The sequence below is a fragment of the Chamaea fasciata genome, unplaced genomic scaffold (assembly GCF_029207755.1).
Source record: "Chamaea fasciata isolate MVZ Bird 193981 ecotype frontalis unplaced genomic scaffold, bChaFas1.0.hap1 SCAF_2, whole genome shotgun sequence".
Classification (NCBI taxonomy): Eukaryota; Metazoa; Chordata; class Aves; order Passeriformes; family Sylviidae; genus Chamaea; species Chamaea fasciata.
The window spans coordinates 102,326,364-102,343,919 of NW_027094087.1; the positions used below are offsets into that span (position 1 = coordinate 102,326,364).

Here is a 17,556-nt window from a genome sequence, read left to right on the forward strand (position 1 = left end):
TAGTATTATTTATCGAAAGTTCAGCAAAAACAATCTCTACTATGGGTTCCTTTTTCTGCCTGCTTAAACAAGGTCTTGGAGTGCTTCTTAGTTATTTTTTTTAAAGCAGAATCCATTTCTTGTTACAGCCAGTGGAGAGACATGGACTACTCAGGCCTAAAATGAAATGTTCACAGTGCAATGAGTTATGAAGGTAATAGAAACCTTATGCGTGATATGCAATGGTTGTTTTTCCAGAAAAGCATGAAAGAGCTATTTCTAGAACAAATCTTATTCAGGTTAGTCATAGGAACCAGGTACCTGCATTTTCCTAGCACATAAATGTCTCAAAATGCTGTTGTAAAATCTCTGGGGCACCTTGCTCCAACACCTTGCCATGAATATGAGCATGACTGCTTAAATCACACTTAATATCCAAGTATCTGTGACACATTCCCGTGACTACTGAGCCACAAGTGTTATCACAACATAGTTTTTATCTGATTTATTTTTTTCATTTGACTGCCCTAAATTAAGTAACATATAAAATTTTAGTTCCTTACTTTGAAGTGACTCTCCTTTGGACATCTTATATAAATAAAAAGTAGTTCTGCTTCTGAAATGAGTATGGAAAGAATGAACAAATTCGTCAACATCCTGCTTGACGGCTTGAGTGACATGGTGAAAATTAGCTGCAGATGGGCTTTAAGAAGTTTGAAGTGTTAAATTACTATCCCTTCCTCTGAGGAAGGTATCTGTTCCTCACAGGCAGCTGAAACTCTCCGGGTGATTTTACCTCAAACACCTTGGAAGTATCTCCTTAGGAAGACATTGTACTTTTCTGAACAAGCACTGGAATTAGGTACAAAAGAGCTTTAGAAACAGTGATGAAATCTGGTGGTGTAAATCCGTTAACATTCTTGGATACCTTATTTTTAGTTAACCTATCAGTCTCTATTTTTCCATACTGATAATTTGATACTCTGTGAGGAGTTATTTATTTCAACTTTTTTACAATATACTCTCATTTAAGCCCAAAATATGATCTCTTCATTTGTTACTTCTGACCTCATGCCATTTAAGAGGCAAACATTTTGCTCTTGTGTTTTACCTACACACACTATTATATCTGATGATATTTATTTCAAAAGCAGCAACATATTTAAGAATAGTTTTATAATTATTCAGAATTGCTTTTCTTGGTCTTTAGCAATGCAAACTATTGGTACTGAAGAACAATTGATGTTGTTCTCTTTTCAATACACTTGAAAAGCAATGGAGTTTTCATTGGTGTTTCCCACTGCAGTAGTTCTGCAGAAGAATTGAACCTGCCAGTCTTTCAGAAGTCAGAAAACAATGTTACTGCATTTAAAGAGGTAGTTACTTAGTGTTACTTTGTGAAAATGCTTTACTTTGTTTGCATACACGTCAGAGTAGAATTTTAAAGTGATTTACCCTTGGAATTGTGCACTGAATGTATTAATTTTAAAGCTAGAAGTTTGATTTTATTACGGTTTGATTTTATTACCAGCTTTGCTGCAAATACAATCTTTGCTCTTCTGTTCCCTTTGGAAAAACAAGAGGCCCAAAATGATGGGATCCTGGCTTGGGTAGCAGGCAGTCTGCTGTACCAGCCTAGAATTTTATACATTCCAATGAAACAACTTCTAAGTATTTCAGACTTAGCACTGCACTGTACAGGACTGGCTGGGGCCAACAGGTTTGGTGTGGGGTTTTTTTTCTTCCCAAATATGACTGATCAAAATGTGATAACTGTTTTTTACAGTTAAAAAGAAGAAAATAATTTCTTCCTCTACTGTGTGAGCTTTGAAATAGGAATATGTTTTAGTGGAATGCGTTATTCTTTAGTGTGATCTTTCTGCCTGCAGGAGACATTACTTTTTAGAGTGCTGCTACATTGAACAGAAAGCATAATATGGGAGTTGTAGTACTAGTGTGTACTATGACTATACACTCTCTAGAAATGTCACTGAAGCAATGTTTGAATAGCATTCTAAAATTATGCATGCATTATTTTCTGCTTAGGCTTGTATTGTTGTCATGATAGTCCTGACTTGTGGAGAAGCAGTAATTATTTCATATTTTCATTTGAAGATAACTTTCAGATGACATATTTTTTTAAAAAGTATATTCATATTAGGCACTTAGAAGAAACAGTCTCTGCAGTTTATTTCTATTGAATCTTTCTGTTGCCTCAAATGAAAATATCCTAGCAAAAATGTTTTTGGTTGATATGGAGGCTCTATATAGCACTTGTTTCCAGTTTTTAAAAAATAGCAAAACTTTAAAGAATTATAAAGAATGAATATACAGTGATAAAGATGTGGCCAAAACCAAAACAGAAGGATGGTTAGGAGTGCATGCTGCTTGGGACAAACACATTGAGTAATGCTTTTAATTAGCATTCTTTCTGTAAAAAGTATGTAATATTATCCAATATAATTTCATACTGCTGGTTCAATACACATGCTATTAAGTATTTTAAAACTCTTCATATTGCTGGTCAGTTATGTTCTAGAGTCCCTTCCTCTGTTGGACAGTTGATATGTAAAGTTGAAATGGAGGCTCTGACAGTACTGCCATGCAAATTTGCAGTGTTTCTTCTTTATTATGTATGAGGGGTTTTATTACCTCATGTTATTTCTAATAATGCAACATTTTTACTTCCTTCTCTGGCACTTGTTCGTTGGAAAGAATCTGGTGACTAAGATTTGTATTAGGAAGTCAAACTACTTGAGGAAATATCATATCCCTGAATGTTACTCTTGCCCATCACAGACCACAACCTGTAAGATTTTCTTCATGAAAAGAAGATGGAACTTACCTAGAAGATAATTTCCTCAAGCTTGACCAGTCTTCTACTTCTGTTGTGTCTGAGTCTTCTAAAAAAAACCCCAAAAAACCAGCACTTCCTTTGGGCGTGTTCTTGAGCAACAACACCCATAATCCGTGGTGAAGGTCTTTCTGGTACAGCCTGTTCTCTCAGTATTTCCATGCTTGTTTACCCTTATAGCTAAGGATGGTCCTTCATTGCTTTTAACCCAGGTTTGAAGAATTACAATTACAGATCTTCTGGAGACCACACGGAAATATCTCATGACATGCTGTCTGTCTTCTTCATGGCATACATGCCCTTTCCCCAACGAAGAAATTTTGAAAAGCACTTTGGTCAACCTAATCTCCAAGTCATTTCCAATTAAAATTGTGTCTGTTGTGAATTCCTCTCAATATTTGTCAACACCATCTAGCATTAGCAAACAAAAGAAATGTTATTTCCAGGTCAAAGAATTGTTTAATTAGAGTGGGAAAACAATGACTGTTTTCTCTTATCCATGCTCATTGTTGTTCACCTCTTCCCAGCAGTGTCTTTGAAGACAAGCCTGTAGAGCATAATTTCTGTAATTCTTTTGTTACTCTTCAGAGGACAGATTTGCCTACTGCCATTAGGTTTGATCCATTACAACCACAAAATTCATTGCTTCATATTACAGTCTCTAGAGCTCAGTCCAGTAACTTCCTGAAGAATTTCTCTGTGTTTGGAGCTTGTTTCAGCAGCAAGGTTTGGAGTTTAGATCCATGTCTAGTGGCTGTCAGTGACAACAGTCTACTGTAGCAAAGAGGGAAGAAGATCAATGATCCATTCTCAATGTAGGCATAATTTCAGGCTCAGGATGGTAACTTGGTAGTGGCCATTAGGTGTTTGTCAAGATGCAGTCAAGCTTTGAAACTACAGTGTTTTGCAGTGTGTGTCTTTTGAAACGTTTGAATACACTGGCTCTCTCAGCCATTTTGCTATTTTGGCTCATGAACACAAGTTTTAATCAGATGTTTTGATACCAGCCTTCAACTTGAGAAGTTGTTTGCTTTGGATATCACCTGACCTGTACATATAGGCAAACTGGATAATGGAAGGCTGGAGAGCAGCCCTGCGGAAAGACGTCTGAGTGTCTTGGGGAGTAGCAAGTTGAACATGAGCCAGCAGTGCCCTGGCAGCCGGGAGGGCCACCTGTGTCCTGGGGGCATCAGGGACAGCATCACCAGCTGGGAAAGTGTGGGGATTGTCTCAATCTGCTCTGCACTGGGGCAGCCTCACCTTGGTGCTGGGGGCAATTTTGGGCACCACAATATAAGAAAGATATAAAGCCGTTGGAGAACATCCAGAGGAGAGCTACGAAGATGGTGAAGGGTCTAGACAGGAAACCATTTGAGGAACAGCTGAGGTCACTTGGCTTCCTTAGCCTGGAGGAAACCTCATCATGGTCTACAACCTCACGAGGGGAAGTGGAGGGGCAGGCATTGATCTCCTCTCTCTGGTGACATGTGACAGAACCACAGGAAATGGCCTGAAACTATGCCAGGGGAGGTTTAGGTCAGATAACAGGAAAAGGTTCTTCACCCAGAGGGTGTTCGGGCACTGAAACAGGCTCCCCAGGGAAGTGGTCATGATACCAAGGTTGGCAGAGTTCAAGCAGCATTTGGACAATGCTCTCAGGTATATGGTGTGACTCTTGGTGATGTCTTTTGCAGGGCCAGGAGTTAGACTTGATGATCTTTGTGAGTCCCTTCCAACTCTAGATATTCTGATACTATACAAATACGTGTGTGAAGACTGTCCCTTTTATTCAGACAAAAAGCCAATCCCTGAAGCTGTTGGTTATGTTTCTGTCAGCCCAACCCCTACCGTGGCAGGCCCACCTTCAGCTTTGTCTGGAGGGCTGGGCCAGTAGGTTTGGGGGTGGAGGGGGCTGTTTCTGTTTCGGCTGGGGCTGGGCAGTTCCCACAGCTGCCGAAGGACAGCCAGGGAGGGGCAGGGGAAGAGGGCCAGCTCAGGGATCAGATGTGTGAGTGTCTTAGGGTTATTGCCAGGCAGGTTCAGGAGAACTGCTCTGGCTGTCTGAGCCTGTGATCAGGCCGGTGCGTTCCTGCTGGTCTCCAGGGAGATGCCGCCTGTGGAGAGAGGAGGTGGCTAAGCTGCAGGTGAGACACAGGGCCTCTCCTCCACAGCAGGGCCCAGAGCTGGCAGGGCTCACCACTGTGAGTGGAGCTGCTGGCACACCTTGGCAGAGGCACCACCAGGCAGGGGGACTCCTCCGGGCAGGTTCACTGGTCAGCAGCAGGTGCCAATGCATCTCTTGCTTTCTAGAGCAATTCCAACCTCCACTCTTTTTCATCCTGACTTTGTTTTGCCTCTGCCTGTCACTCACACAAGCTACTCTTGTCCAGGCAGGCTCAGTTTGAGCAAACACTGGCTTCAGTCCAAGTAGGCTCCCCAGGACAAGACCCAGAAAATAGGAGGCCAGTTAAAGTTGCTGACAGCTGCAGAAGCCTCAGCAGAGATTTTTGACCAATCACTAACCTGCTGCTGCACAGCAGCCTGACTAGAAGTGCTTTGTGGCTGTGAGCTGCCCTTGAAGGAAGCAGGAGCTGTGGGGGGATCGATGACTCACCGTTTCCTCTCACACCACCAGCAGATTGCAAGAGAACACATCAGTATCGCAGCTGGCATGGCAACCAGGACTATCACTATGCCTATCATACAGCCTGCTCCTTGACAGAAAATACTTTTGATGTGCTCGTGGCCATTAGGATTTTCTTTGGTCGTTTCTCCAGCTATTTCTGCAGAGCAATTCAAAATGTTAGCCTATGATCTGCCAATTTACCACTTGTGAACTTGCAGCATGTTTGATATCACCAGAGTATTGTCTGTTTTCCCCTTGGTGCTGGTCCTGAAAGCACACTCCCACCCTTTGGGGACAAATTGTCCCCCAGAACAGAACTCAAATGATCAGGAGGAGAGCACAGTGGGGAGCACTGCTGCCTGGCCAGTCACACCTTTGATAAAAACTCAACAGGAAGTTCCACTTGCAACTCTCCCTCTCTGGGCCAGCTCCCACCCCCCAAGGGGATAGGGTCAGGCCCTCACAGAAGATACTTGAGCCTTGCTCTCCCTGTCTGCCTTTTTCCCAGCCGGGGCGCCCCTTGCAGCCACTTCCCAGGTTTCAGAATGTGTCTCCCCATAAGGGACCCCAGCAGGACTGCCCAGTACCTGAGTGCCTTGGGTCTGCTTGAGGAGATTCACCAGCTTTCTCTTTCTGTTTTTCTCCAGTCTTTGGCAGCACTTTCAAAAAGCAGAGACAAGTAAAGCCTCAGCATGGCTGAGGCATGGAGCATGCAGGAGGATGGGAAGGTTCCCTCTAGCTTCCTTGCCCAATGTACGAGTCAGAACAGTGATCTGGACCTCAGCTCAGGAGAGGGATCCTGCTTGGGGCTACTTTTATGCTTTGGCCGTCTAGGTACTTGGGGCAAACTCGGGGATGAAGCTGCAGGGGTAGCTATGTTTGTGCAAGAGTCCTGTTTTTGTCTCTGCAATGGGATCCAGATGTCTTGAACCTAACACACTTTCAGCTTAGTTGCTGATGTGACATGCAAGAGTAGGCCCTGAGGAAAGAGCCTGCTGCCACACAGCCTTCCTGTGCTGACCACAGGACAGCAATTACCAGCCATGCCAAGGGCAAGGCCTGGGAATGAGCAACTTGCATTTCACATGGAAGGAAGATTAAAAGGTAAATGTACCTTCTTCCAACTAACTTACCTGAGGGATTATGTATATGCTTGATGACTGGAGATTTCCGCAAGCCATTAGCCTTGACATCTTAAAGAACATTGCTCATTAATAAGCTGTTGACACATTATTGATAATTTTTCTTTCAAAGGAAGGGACACTGAGAACTTACATGGTTCAGGCTTGCCCAAGGGCTCCAAACCATCTTTCTGCCAAGCTGCCAGAGAATCTGCTAGAGAGTCAGCTAGAAACAAGCACAGGGAAGTGTTTCCATTGCATGTTGGGATCTTCTGCTTTTCTGTACAGAAGCACTGGTTGGGGGTCAGGTGACAATGTGGAAGCCAGATGTCAGTGGATTGCCAGAGCTGCAGAAGAGGACCTGGGGACCTCTGAGCTGGCAGCTCAACACTCTTCAAACACAATGTGCAAGACCCCTGGAGGAGAGATGGACCCTTGGGACTCTATTAACAGGAGAGCACTCACACAGGGGAAACCCTCACTAAAGCACTGGAGGAAAAAACATTGGTGAGAAGACCCCACTAGCCCATGGAAGGCTGGAGCAGTGTTGGCAGCTTACCTGCTTCCTGTGATTTCTGTGGAGCGTCGATGGCAGCCCCAGGATGCAGGACCATCAGGAGGATGAGGAGGGAGAGGAAGAGACAGTGGACAAGGGCCATGGTGCCTCTTCCAACACACTGCTGCTGCTGCAGTCAGGGATGGGGGCTGAGCAGTTGGTTCTTATGGCCAGTGCAGTGCCATGAGGCTCTATGACCTCATGGCCTCTTGCAGCCAGGGCCGGGCTGTGTGGGGATGGCACTCAGGATGTTCATGGAGAGCTGCTGGAGGCTGTGTGACAGCCTCCCACAGCACTGTGGGGCTGTGTAACCTCATGGCCCTGGAATGAGTGGGCAGACAGGGTGGGGCTGTGTGGGGATGGCACTCAGGGTGTTCCTGGGAAGCTGCCCTCCCAAGCAGGAGAGCACATCCCATAGGGCAGCTCCACCCCAGGGCTGGGACACAGCCTTCCCGCTGCAGGATCACGTACACCTTCTACAAGTTTGCAGACAATGCCAAGCTGAGTGGTGCAGTTGGCACACCTGAAGGATGGGAAGCCATCCAGACGGACGTGAACAAGCTTGAAAAGTACCCTCGTGAGGTTCAATAAGTCCAAGTACAGGGTCCTGCACCTGCACTGGGGCAAGCCTCTGTATCAAGCTGCAGAAGGCTATTGTGTCTGCTTGGTTAACCAATGTAATTTTTAAAATAAGGCTAAAAGAGTATTTTAATAAAATATTGCATTTAGTTAAGTAATTTTGTGTGTAGAATAGATATAAGGGAAAATATACTGTATCTTTGGGGTTTTTTTGTTGTTCTACCATTTTTTTACCATAATGCTTTGAATACTAAAAACTGCTAGACAAACACGTAGAATGTTTCAAAGAACTTCCCAGTTGTATCTGTGATAATCAGTGTCTTATCCTACAGGCTTTCTTCTACAAAGAGATAAGGTACAATGAAGAAATTCTTCACTAAACATGGTGAGGCACTGAAACATGTTCCCATAGAAATGGTGGATGTCCCATTCCTGGTAGTTAGTGTTCAAGGCAAGGCTGGATGGGGTTTTGAGCAACCTGGTCTAATAGAAGATGTTCCTGCCTGTACCAGGGAGGTTGGAACAACGTGATGTTTAAGGTCCCTTCCTACTCAAATCATTCTATGATTCTGTAATTGACTTGGATACCTCTGACTTTCTGAGCTGGGTGGTGTCCAGGATTTCTGTCTGTTGTGTCTTTCACTCAGTTGTCCAACAGATTTATTTTCTCTCAGTTCCCCTAAATCAAAGGTCAGCCTTAAGCTTTAAGCAAAAATACGACTTTCAAGCACACTGGCAGTTTTGATACTGAAAAGTTTTCTGCTTGTTGCCACACCAAACCCATTCTTTTTGGTTCTCCATATCTTTCCAGCCCATGGTGTGTTTGCTTATCAGAAGGGCATCTATTAACAGAAAAAAATATATTTATGTGACTGAATGGACCAAATCTCTGCCTTATGTGACTTTAGAACTACTTTCCCTCACCTTTGTTGCTGTGTCCTTGAATTCTTTATTGAACCTGAAGAAATCTGATCTCACTCTTGAGTAAGATATACTTAGCAGCCCTTTTGGTATGTTGCATTCCCAGTATTCTCTTAGCCTAGGGTTAAACTGTTTCTTTCCCAAGGGATGTTTGTATTGAGTGGGATTTGAACTCTTGCCTTCAAATATCTCTGTGGAGGGATGTATTTCTTATGGCTATAACTATTCTCCACATAGGTAGGAAAAATTCAGGCCATTGTGGGTGGCAACTCACATCTATAGTTGTTCTTTAAAGACAGAGAATATTGGTGGTACAATGCAAGTTTATTCTTAAGGTGGTTTGCTAATTCTGCATTAATTTTCCCTAACCTCTTCCTTCTGGGGGATAAGACACTGCTGTGCCTTCCTTTTAGTTAGGAAAGGTGTCTTTCTTGCAGCTGTCACAGAATGCTTCTCTAACAGTCCCTGGTGCTGGCAGACCCAGAATGCTACTTGGATGGAACATCCCTGTACTAACAAAGTGCCTTCTGGCAGGTCTCAGACTACTGCACTTGCCTTGAAGAATCTCTCAGAAACATTTGACATGCAGTCTACTGAAGCTTCACATACACCTTCAAAGAGCAGTGTGTACAATAATGAAGTATTCAGGATTAGGTCCTTGACACTGTAATTTTCCAGTCACTATTTTTAAGGATGCCAAGTCCCACCTCCCAGGTTTTTGAGTTGCACCAAGTTATATCTTGAAGTCACTTCTCATCTGAACACAAAAGAGAAGCTACTTATGTACTGGCTAACTGGTGTTGCATGATGCGGCTGTGCACCCCCTCGTAGCCTTTGCTTTCTCAGAGGGACTCCAGAATTCTGCTCCCCATTTCCCCCATTCCTGTACACCATGGGCTCAGCCTCAGGTTAGGGGGATTTTCTGCAAGTACTGTAAGAGAAATTTTTTCTGGCCTTCAGAGAAAATACATGTGTGTACCCACAGTATGCATGTGGACTGCATATGTTGAAAAAGTCTGGTAACTATAATCTCTTCTCTTTGAAAAATACTGGAGTCATACAGTGGGGTCTTTATGACTAAAGATGCGTCTGAAAATATGTATTTTAGATCTAGTTTTACTGAAATGCTAACTGTGCTTTGTGTAGTGACTTTACTGTGGTAGTGGCCATGTTTAAGAAAAATATAAAAGCTGCACTCTTGTAAAAACAAAAAAAAAGACATTCAAACCTTTATTGAGATTGATTATTTGTCCTAGAAGAAGGTCATTTCACATGTGATTTTTCTACAAAATTATAATCTAAAATTCATAATGTTATAACCCTGGAATGACTTTTCATGCTGTGTGTATTTTCATTTCAGTGAGTCTCAGCAGTTTTGTACCACGACAAAACTTTCTAAGTATCGATCTGCCTGTGGTGATAGAGACATTTTGCAAGTATCCTTTGAAGTATGTTTGTTCTTTTAAGGTAAGAAGGGAACTGTTCAGAATTTAGTGACCTAGCAAAATTTCAGTTGGATGTCATTTTAGACAGGATGCCCTGAAATATTTTTGTAGAGATTTCACATCTTTTTTTCATCTCTGCATTGATTATTGTCCATGTGCCAAGCTAAAAATGAAATCTCTCACTTTCCTGTGCTTAAGAGCATGTTTCTGATCAGTACTTTTTTAACCCTTGAGGGTGAGCCTTAACAGATGTGACAAGAAAGCCAAAGTAAGCCTGAATTTAAGTCAGGAAAAATGAGATGTTCTTGCTAGCTTTGTAATGTCTGAGTTTTATTATTTCTGTGTCATTATACTGAACTAAATAACAGGATATGGTTGGTTTATTTTTTTTTTTTTCAAAAGAAAAGAAAATACCTATTCAAAAACCAGGATAATACAGTTAATGCTTATTAATGAACAAGATTATATATTCATACATATAGATTAGTAGACTTGAATACGGCTAGTCTAGGAGCCCTTAGCCTTAGAAACTGAATAGTTTATGCATGGCCATAGAATAATTAAACTGTGTTAGTTCAGTTTAATAACAAGTCCATAGAACCAGAGTAGAGGTACCACATAAGCTCCCTTTTTTTGAGAACACAACAAGGTTCATGCTGCCCGAGCTGCTTTCTGACTCATGTCTTCTGGTCTGTCCATTTAGGATGGAGGTAGGTACTGCAGTTAGTAACTCTTGAACCAACAGTAGAGATTACTTGCCTGTGCCTCATTCTCAGATGCACACAAATGCACAGGAATCCACTCAGCTTTTCTGGCTAACAGGTAAGTAGGAGAGATAAGTCAGATTTCTGATTATATTCTAGTCATTTACTAGGGAGTGTTTTGGAAAATAGTCCTAATCATGATTTCATACTTGGGTCTAGAATACCTTCTTAGTTCAGGCAGAGTGTCAGAGCTATAACCTTCCTCCAAAACCACACAAAGCAAGCAAAGAAGATGGAAGAAGATGGTGGTTTTGCTGTTTCTTCCTTTCACTCAAGTTGTGAAGAGTGCAAGTTTAAGTATCCAAACTTAGCTCTTAAAAAATAAAAATCTATAAAGGCAATTCTCTGAGTGGGTATGTTACAGCGTGAAACTAATTTTATTCATATAATTTCTGTGAAACAGAGTGGCAGCTAGAAAAATAACCTTTGTGTGTCTCTCTCTGCATACTAGAAATGCAATACATGTATCTTCTTTTATGAACCTTAACTGCGTTCAACCAGGTACCTCATCTCACTATCAGGAGCCCTGGCAGTTATCAATGCTGTACCCTGCTTCGCTCTGGATGGTCAATGGATATTAAATTCCTTCCTGGAAGCCACACTAAGCTCCCTGATTGTAGAAAAACATAACAGAGAGCTTGTTGGCTTTTTGATTTTGCTTGCTGGTAGTGCACTTTTGGCTGCCAATGTTGCACTGGGACTTTGGATGGTGACAGCACGATAGAACATTGGATATTCTTCCATTAAAGTACACAGAAGTAATGAATCCATTACCTTTTAAAATTTGTCCAGTACTGAGATCGAAATAATTCCCTTAAAATGACACTGAAAGAACAATCAACTGGTAGTTGCTGTTTTAATTTAAAACTTTACAACACCATGCCTGTGGTCATGGGAAATCTAATAGGAAAAAGTAGGAGCCTTTTTATTTACTCTTTAAGCACTGTATTAATTTTGGAGAAATTGCATTTTAAGATTTCACAGGAAAAAATCAGACTTCATTAATTCAAATCTCAAGGGAATTATTTTGCTTCAAACATTTGTAAAGTGGGAGGAAAAAACCCAGTGTTATTTTTAATTTAAATTATTTTCTGTGTGGGCTCTGATCATTTCTCAATCAACATAGTCTTCAGTGACTTGTTTTGGTTTTTTTAGTCTGGTATTCTACCAAAGTGGATTCTAAGAAGCCCTAAAGTCTGGTCTCAAAGTAGGGAAAAGCTAGGTAAATGCTTACCATGTGTTAATGGGGAGAGAGCAGCCATTTGGGTTAGTGGTGTTCCTTTTCACCTGGCCAAAATGACTGGAGGAATGTCGTCTTCAGGATGTAGATGAGAAGTGCCAATGTCTGCTAAAAGTGAAGCATGTGGGAGGATAACAAAGCCCACATTTGCGTTGCTTACACTTTCAGGTGTGTATTATCGTACACAGCTGAAGTTTTTTTAAAGGCAATATTTGTCAGCAATAGCTACAAGATAACTGAAATTTAGTTTCTGAGTGCTGAAGTATGCTGAGCACAGTTTTCCTAAGTGATATGTAAAGTTTGTGGTGTTTTACTCAGAAAATAATACTGTATTCTACCTGTTCACAGTTGAAAGTGAAACCTATTGTTTTTATGGTGTCTATCTTCTGATGCTATGCATGTAATATGTACAGTAACTCACTGATGGTTTTCTGTATTTCAAAGGGTAGTTTTCCTTTGCTAGGATTCATTTTGTTCAAAGATAGCCAACAAAGACATTTAGCTGGTCTTAGATATGAATTATTTAGAGGAAGAAAATGATTGTGACTTGAACTGTTTAAACATTTAGCTTTGCTTTCTGAGATGAATACAGACCATATCCTTGTTCTTAAATGAACAGTGGAAGAACAGTCAGTGTTTCACTGACTGTATTATGTCTGACATGCTTTGAAGCTCTTTAGGTCTGTAATGTTTTGTACCCAATAGGATTGTATATTGAATGTCTTGTCCTCCTGTGATGTATTGCCTAGTTTATATAAATTGGGTTCAGTCAGAGCCTTGCCTCAATATAGGCTGATATTTAGACAAAAATGCTGTGATTTGGGATCCTAAATGTTTGAAAAAGGAAATTTTTGAAAAATACCTTGCAACTTCTGCCTCATGCAGTGCTCCCCATAGGAGCTGCTGCAGCTCAGAGTTCCTTTACAGAAATGGCCTTTCCATCAGGAACTCAACTGGAACCTAAGCTCACAGATCCTGACCTACAGGGAGTACTAAAACACCCATGATCAGGTGAAATAGATTCTTTTGGCACTTGAGGTGAAGGCCTGGGTAATTTCAAAGGGGGGCTGAGCCCAGTTCCTGGTGTTGCTGCACAGATTCATAACTCTATGCATTTGCCCACTGATGTGTGCTTTTGCACAGTAACTTTCACACTAAAAGATGCACTCCTTTCATACGATGATGCAAGCAGTAATGAGAGACCATGTGTATTTATTTGTTGTTGGCTAGTTTACATCCCTTTCCAGTGCTGCCACAAGCTGGGTGGGCCCTTGAAGTTCACCTCTGTGGGGTGACTGGCCCGAGCCTCTCCTTTTCAGTCATTTCAACCCAGGCAAATTGGGACAGGTCCTGGTAGGAGAGAGTAAATCCTCCGACCCAGTGTGAGCTGGCCCCTTTGGGGACCATTAAAAGTAACACAAAGTGCAAGAAAGAAAAAACAAACTACACCCTGTAAGTCTTAACTTGTCATCACTCCTGGAAACATACAGAGGTTTCAGAGTAGCAGTTCTGATGGGCCACTCTGCCATCACTCCGTGGACAGGGAAACAGGAGCAGCCTGGTCCTTGCACAAGGCCTGGCTCTGAGGCTCTGTTCGAGACTGCTCACTCACCTAGGTGGCTGTTTACTGATCTGAGCTCTTCCTTTCAGTGGCTCTATGACACTTTCCTCTGTCTCATCCAATTTACAGTGCAAAAAATTAATTTGCACTTAGAAGTTTTAATGTAGTTTAGTAAGACAGCATATTTACTTTCAAAACATGTCAAGTTTGATTTTTATTTATTAATGTTGACTACAATGGCTTGGAACAATCCTTGAGCATAGTGCCTCTCTTGAAGATGTAGGCAACAGATTTAGAAAAATCCAAAGCTTCTGAACTGACATGCACAAATTTCATCTGCTATAATGAGGCTGGCAGGCTGTTCCTGGTTTTTTAGTGTGCTACCAAAACATGAAGTTTTATCAAATGAAGCTAAAGCCAGTTTACAGTCACTGAAAGCCACTGTTTTACTAAGTGGAACTTCAGTCTGTGTCTGACCTCATAAGCAAGAAGAGGGTGGAGAAGACATTGCTCGTGGCTTTAGCAGAACAGACACACCAGTGCACTGTAAATACCCTAGATATCTTGTATGGAGGAGAGTGCTAGAAGTGCTTAAAAATAATTCATGAGTCCATTTCTCCACATGCTAAAATTCAACTGAGTAAAGGTTGATTTAGGTGTGTACAGGTTCTTTAAATCAAGACTTTAAACAAACTGAGTATAAATGGTGAGCCAGCACATCTCAGATTAGCGTGGACAAGGGTAATAGTTAGGTTGGACTGCTCTCTGAAGAAGAAGTTGTTCAGTGGATCCATTTCATTCTCTATAATCCTAACATATGGATTACATTCCAATAAGCATGTGCCATACATACATTTACTGGGAGGATTTTTCCTGGGGTTTTGGTCATTTATTTAGCAAGAGAAAACACGAAGGTACAGAGTGATTTTTGTGTGTTGGATTTTTACTGGAGTATTTCTGATGTGTGTTTTGTTTTTGTAAAAATAGGAAGTCTTTAAATTAAATCCTTCTACATCTTATTCTAATTAGCCCCTCAGAATCTTTAATATGGAATCCATCAATATAATTATAGGGATATTGACTGGACTTTAAAACACAGCACTCTTAAAGATTGGATGGCTGCTACTATTTATGTATATACTATGCATTTTAAATCTGTATCAGATGGAAAAAGTAATGTCTAATATTCAGAAATGTTATACTTGGCTTTTGTTTGAAATTTTTCAGAAGAATTCCATAATTATAATCATTGTTCTGCTTTGTTTTTTATGAAATTGTTTTTTATATCAGCAAATACTTACACAGCATGTTCTGATAATGCATGATATGACATGAAAATGGCTAATTCCTTAGCATGGGGGATGTTACATGCTCTTTGCTGATTTAGGAAATTAAAACCCGCTTGCTTCTGTACAAATTAAATGGAAGAGGCTTCACTAGAAAAAGTATAGACAAACTTGCAGATTAGTCATCTCAAATTATGAGCCACAGTGGAAGATTTGTTAACTCATCCTTCTTATTTAAATGAAACAACCATGTTGATAGTTTCTTTCAGTGATAATCCTACATTTGTGGATATGTGTGTATACATACATTTGTATAACAGATACATTCATGGTCATAGGATGGATTAGTGCTTTTTTAGAGATAGCTTACAGTAGTCCTCCATATTCTGCATTGTAGGCCTTTGTTTTTTTGTTCCTTCTCTCTGTGAATTCTCTCAGTGGTTTTCTCTGGATTTGAAGATAAAAATTTATGTTTTCCTCTCATGAGCAATTCTTAACTTTTTTATTAACAGAAGACAAGTGATGGGGACATGATGTAACCACAGCTGCATGAGTTCTGTTCAGACGATGTTTAAAGTATGTTTCTTACTTTCTATGAAGCCTCAGCTACAAGCATGGTTAACACAGCTTTTTCAGGGCAACTAAAAAAGGTCCGCCTTGGAATCCATCATTCTCTTACTGCTGCTGTTTGTGCTGTTCTGAAGAACTGGTATGAACAAGACTGTGTAGAACATACTGAAGAAATAAAGTTTTCAGGACAGAACTCTCCATGGCACTCAGGGTTTCTTTTGCAGCTTTCTTTTAATAAGGATATGTTTTGTTCAGTTTAGCACATCAGCAGTGCTCCCATAGCTTCCCATACATTTTACATGATGTCAAAGGGTGACCTGTAGGAGTATTTTTAGAATAAATTATGTATGTCATACAAATTCAGAGCTTTCCTACCAATCTGGGTAGCACTAATGACAGATGACGAAGGCTTATAAAGGTTTATATAGCCTAGTCTGTATTTAGTTGTTCTAAAAATATGCGAGGTAAACTCTAGAAATAAGTAGTTACTTGTAAAATATGCATTCTGTACACCTGCATTCAGACCAATTTCTACAACCAGTCTTGCCTCAGCTTTGTTCTTGTAATCTTGTGAATAAGTAATCTTGAATCTTAACACAGGTAAGATCCAATGTTGGCAAATATTTTATAGCCTTTTTATCCTGAATTTCATGTAACATTTTCTGTTGATTAGTTATTTAATGTGGCTGAGTTACCTGTGATACACACCCTGCATCAGTGCAGCTTTTGGGAACATAGCACTGGGGACTGCCAGAAAACAGCAGCTCTGTGACTCCTGGTCCTTGGGCTCTTCCACTCCATCGTGTGAAGAGCAGATGGCAGCGTTTAAGGGCAGTGAAGGACTTCAGTTTATGGCAGCTTTATGAAACTTTCACACTGCTGACCCGGTGTGAAAGGACGGGAACAAAGAGCAGGATATGACACTGCAATTCCTTTCATTCCGTTTACATTGTCATGAAACCTGAAAAGAACTTGGAATTAACATTTCAGAGCAGGAAGATATGTTTTCCAGCTCTTCACTGAATCATTCAGTGACTGGTGGTCAAACATTTTTCTTAACACTTTGTCATTCCTTCGATAAATATGTGCTGAATAAGTAGCATGGGTAGCTGTAGCTTATTTTGTAAAATGGACTTGGATATTTCTCACCTCTAGATGTTCATCCTGGGATGGTTTTTGCAGCATCATAGTATAATTGATCTTCATTGATACTGGGTTGAAAGTTTGGAGGCTATTTCCAAGCTGTTTATTGATATTTTAAATTCATCTTTTCCTTACATGACATTGTTTTTTAGATTTCATATACTAAGTTGATCTTATCTGGAGCCTGTCAATGGAATATGTGTTGTTTAGAAATTCACTGTGGGGTTTTTTTTTTCCTCTACATGGCCTTATTTTTCACACTGACTCACAGCTGTGGAATGTTAGATTTCTAGACCCTTTGTTTTCACTATGCATTGTTCATGATCATGGGTTTTTTAAAAAAAACAGAAAAAAAAGAAAGCTTCATTTTGGAAATGTCAGCTAACAAATATATGGAACACTGAATAATGTATTGTGGTTTTGTTTTGCTTTTTTTCTCTATTTAATTAACTAAACAATAAGTATTGTTTTCTATGTATGATAAATGTATCCTGCAAATAAATTCATTGTCTGATTGTTGATGTGCTTAAGTCTGATTTTAAAAATAAGGTAGAGTGACATAATTCCTTATTAGTGGCAATTGCCATATTGTGTCATATATTCTCGTTCGCTTCGTGTGTGATTCATAATCTCTCTCTGGGTACCAACAAGATGCACCATCCTATTTGGTATCTGACCACCTTCTAAAAATAATAGTAATAACTATCACTTTACTTTCCATTATTTATCTGCTTACCACAGTAATAGCTGAAGTATTTGACACTGGATGTCATCATCAGGGTAAGCAAAACCACTGTTCTGGCCAGTCCTGTGAGAAGAACTTAGAATGTCAGATCGTCAAAGGTGAACTTGCATATGCCACCCTTTGATTTGTTTATCCAGGCCAGCCTAGAGCTGGGCACATCCCCCGG

General features: G+C 40.7%; 1 protein-coding gene across 2 annotated transcripts in view; it reads left to right on the plus strand.

Moving 5' to 3' along the window:
• MBTPS2 (membrane bound transcription factor peptidase, site 2) overlaps positions 1-17,160 on the plus strand; it is a 41,287-nt gene extending 24,127 nt beyond the window's left edge. Inside the window, exons 10-11 of one of the 2 annotated variants that reach the window (XM_066176938.1) lie at positions 9,997-10,072; positions 11,347-17,160. In XM_066176938.1, coding sequence (XP_066033035.1) covers positions 9,997-10,072; positions 11,347-11,569 — 299 coding nt within the window. In that variant the 3' untranslated portion in view covers positions 11,570-17,160. Of the gene's footprint in view, positions 1-128; positions 194-2,778; positions 3,078-9,996; positions 10,073-11,346 lie in introns of those variants that run through there. The other variant, XM_066176939.1, reaches the window with a different exon arrangement.
• The last annotated feature ends 396 nt before the right edge of the window (positions 17,161-17,556 follow it).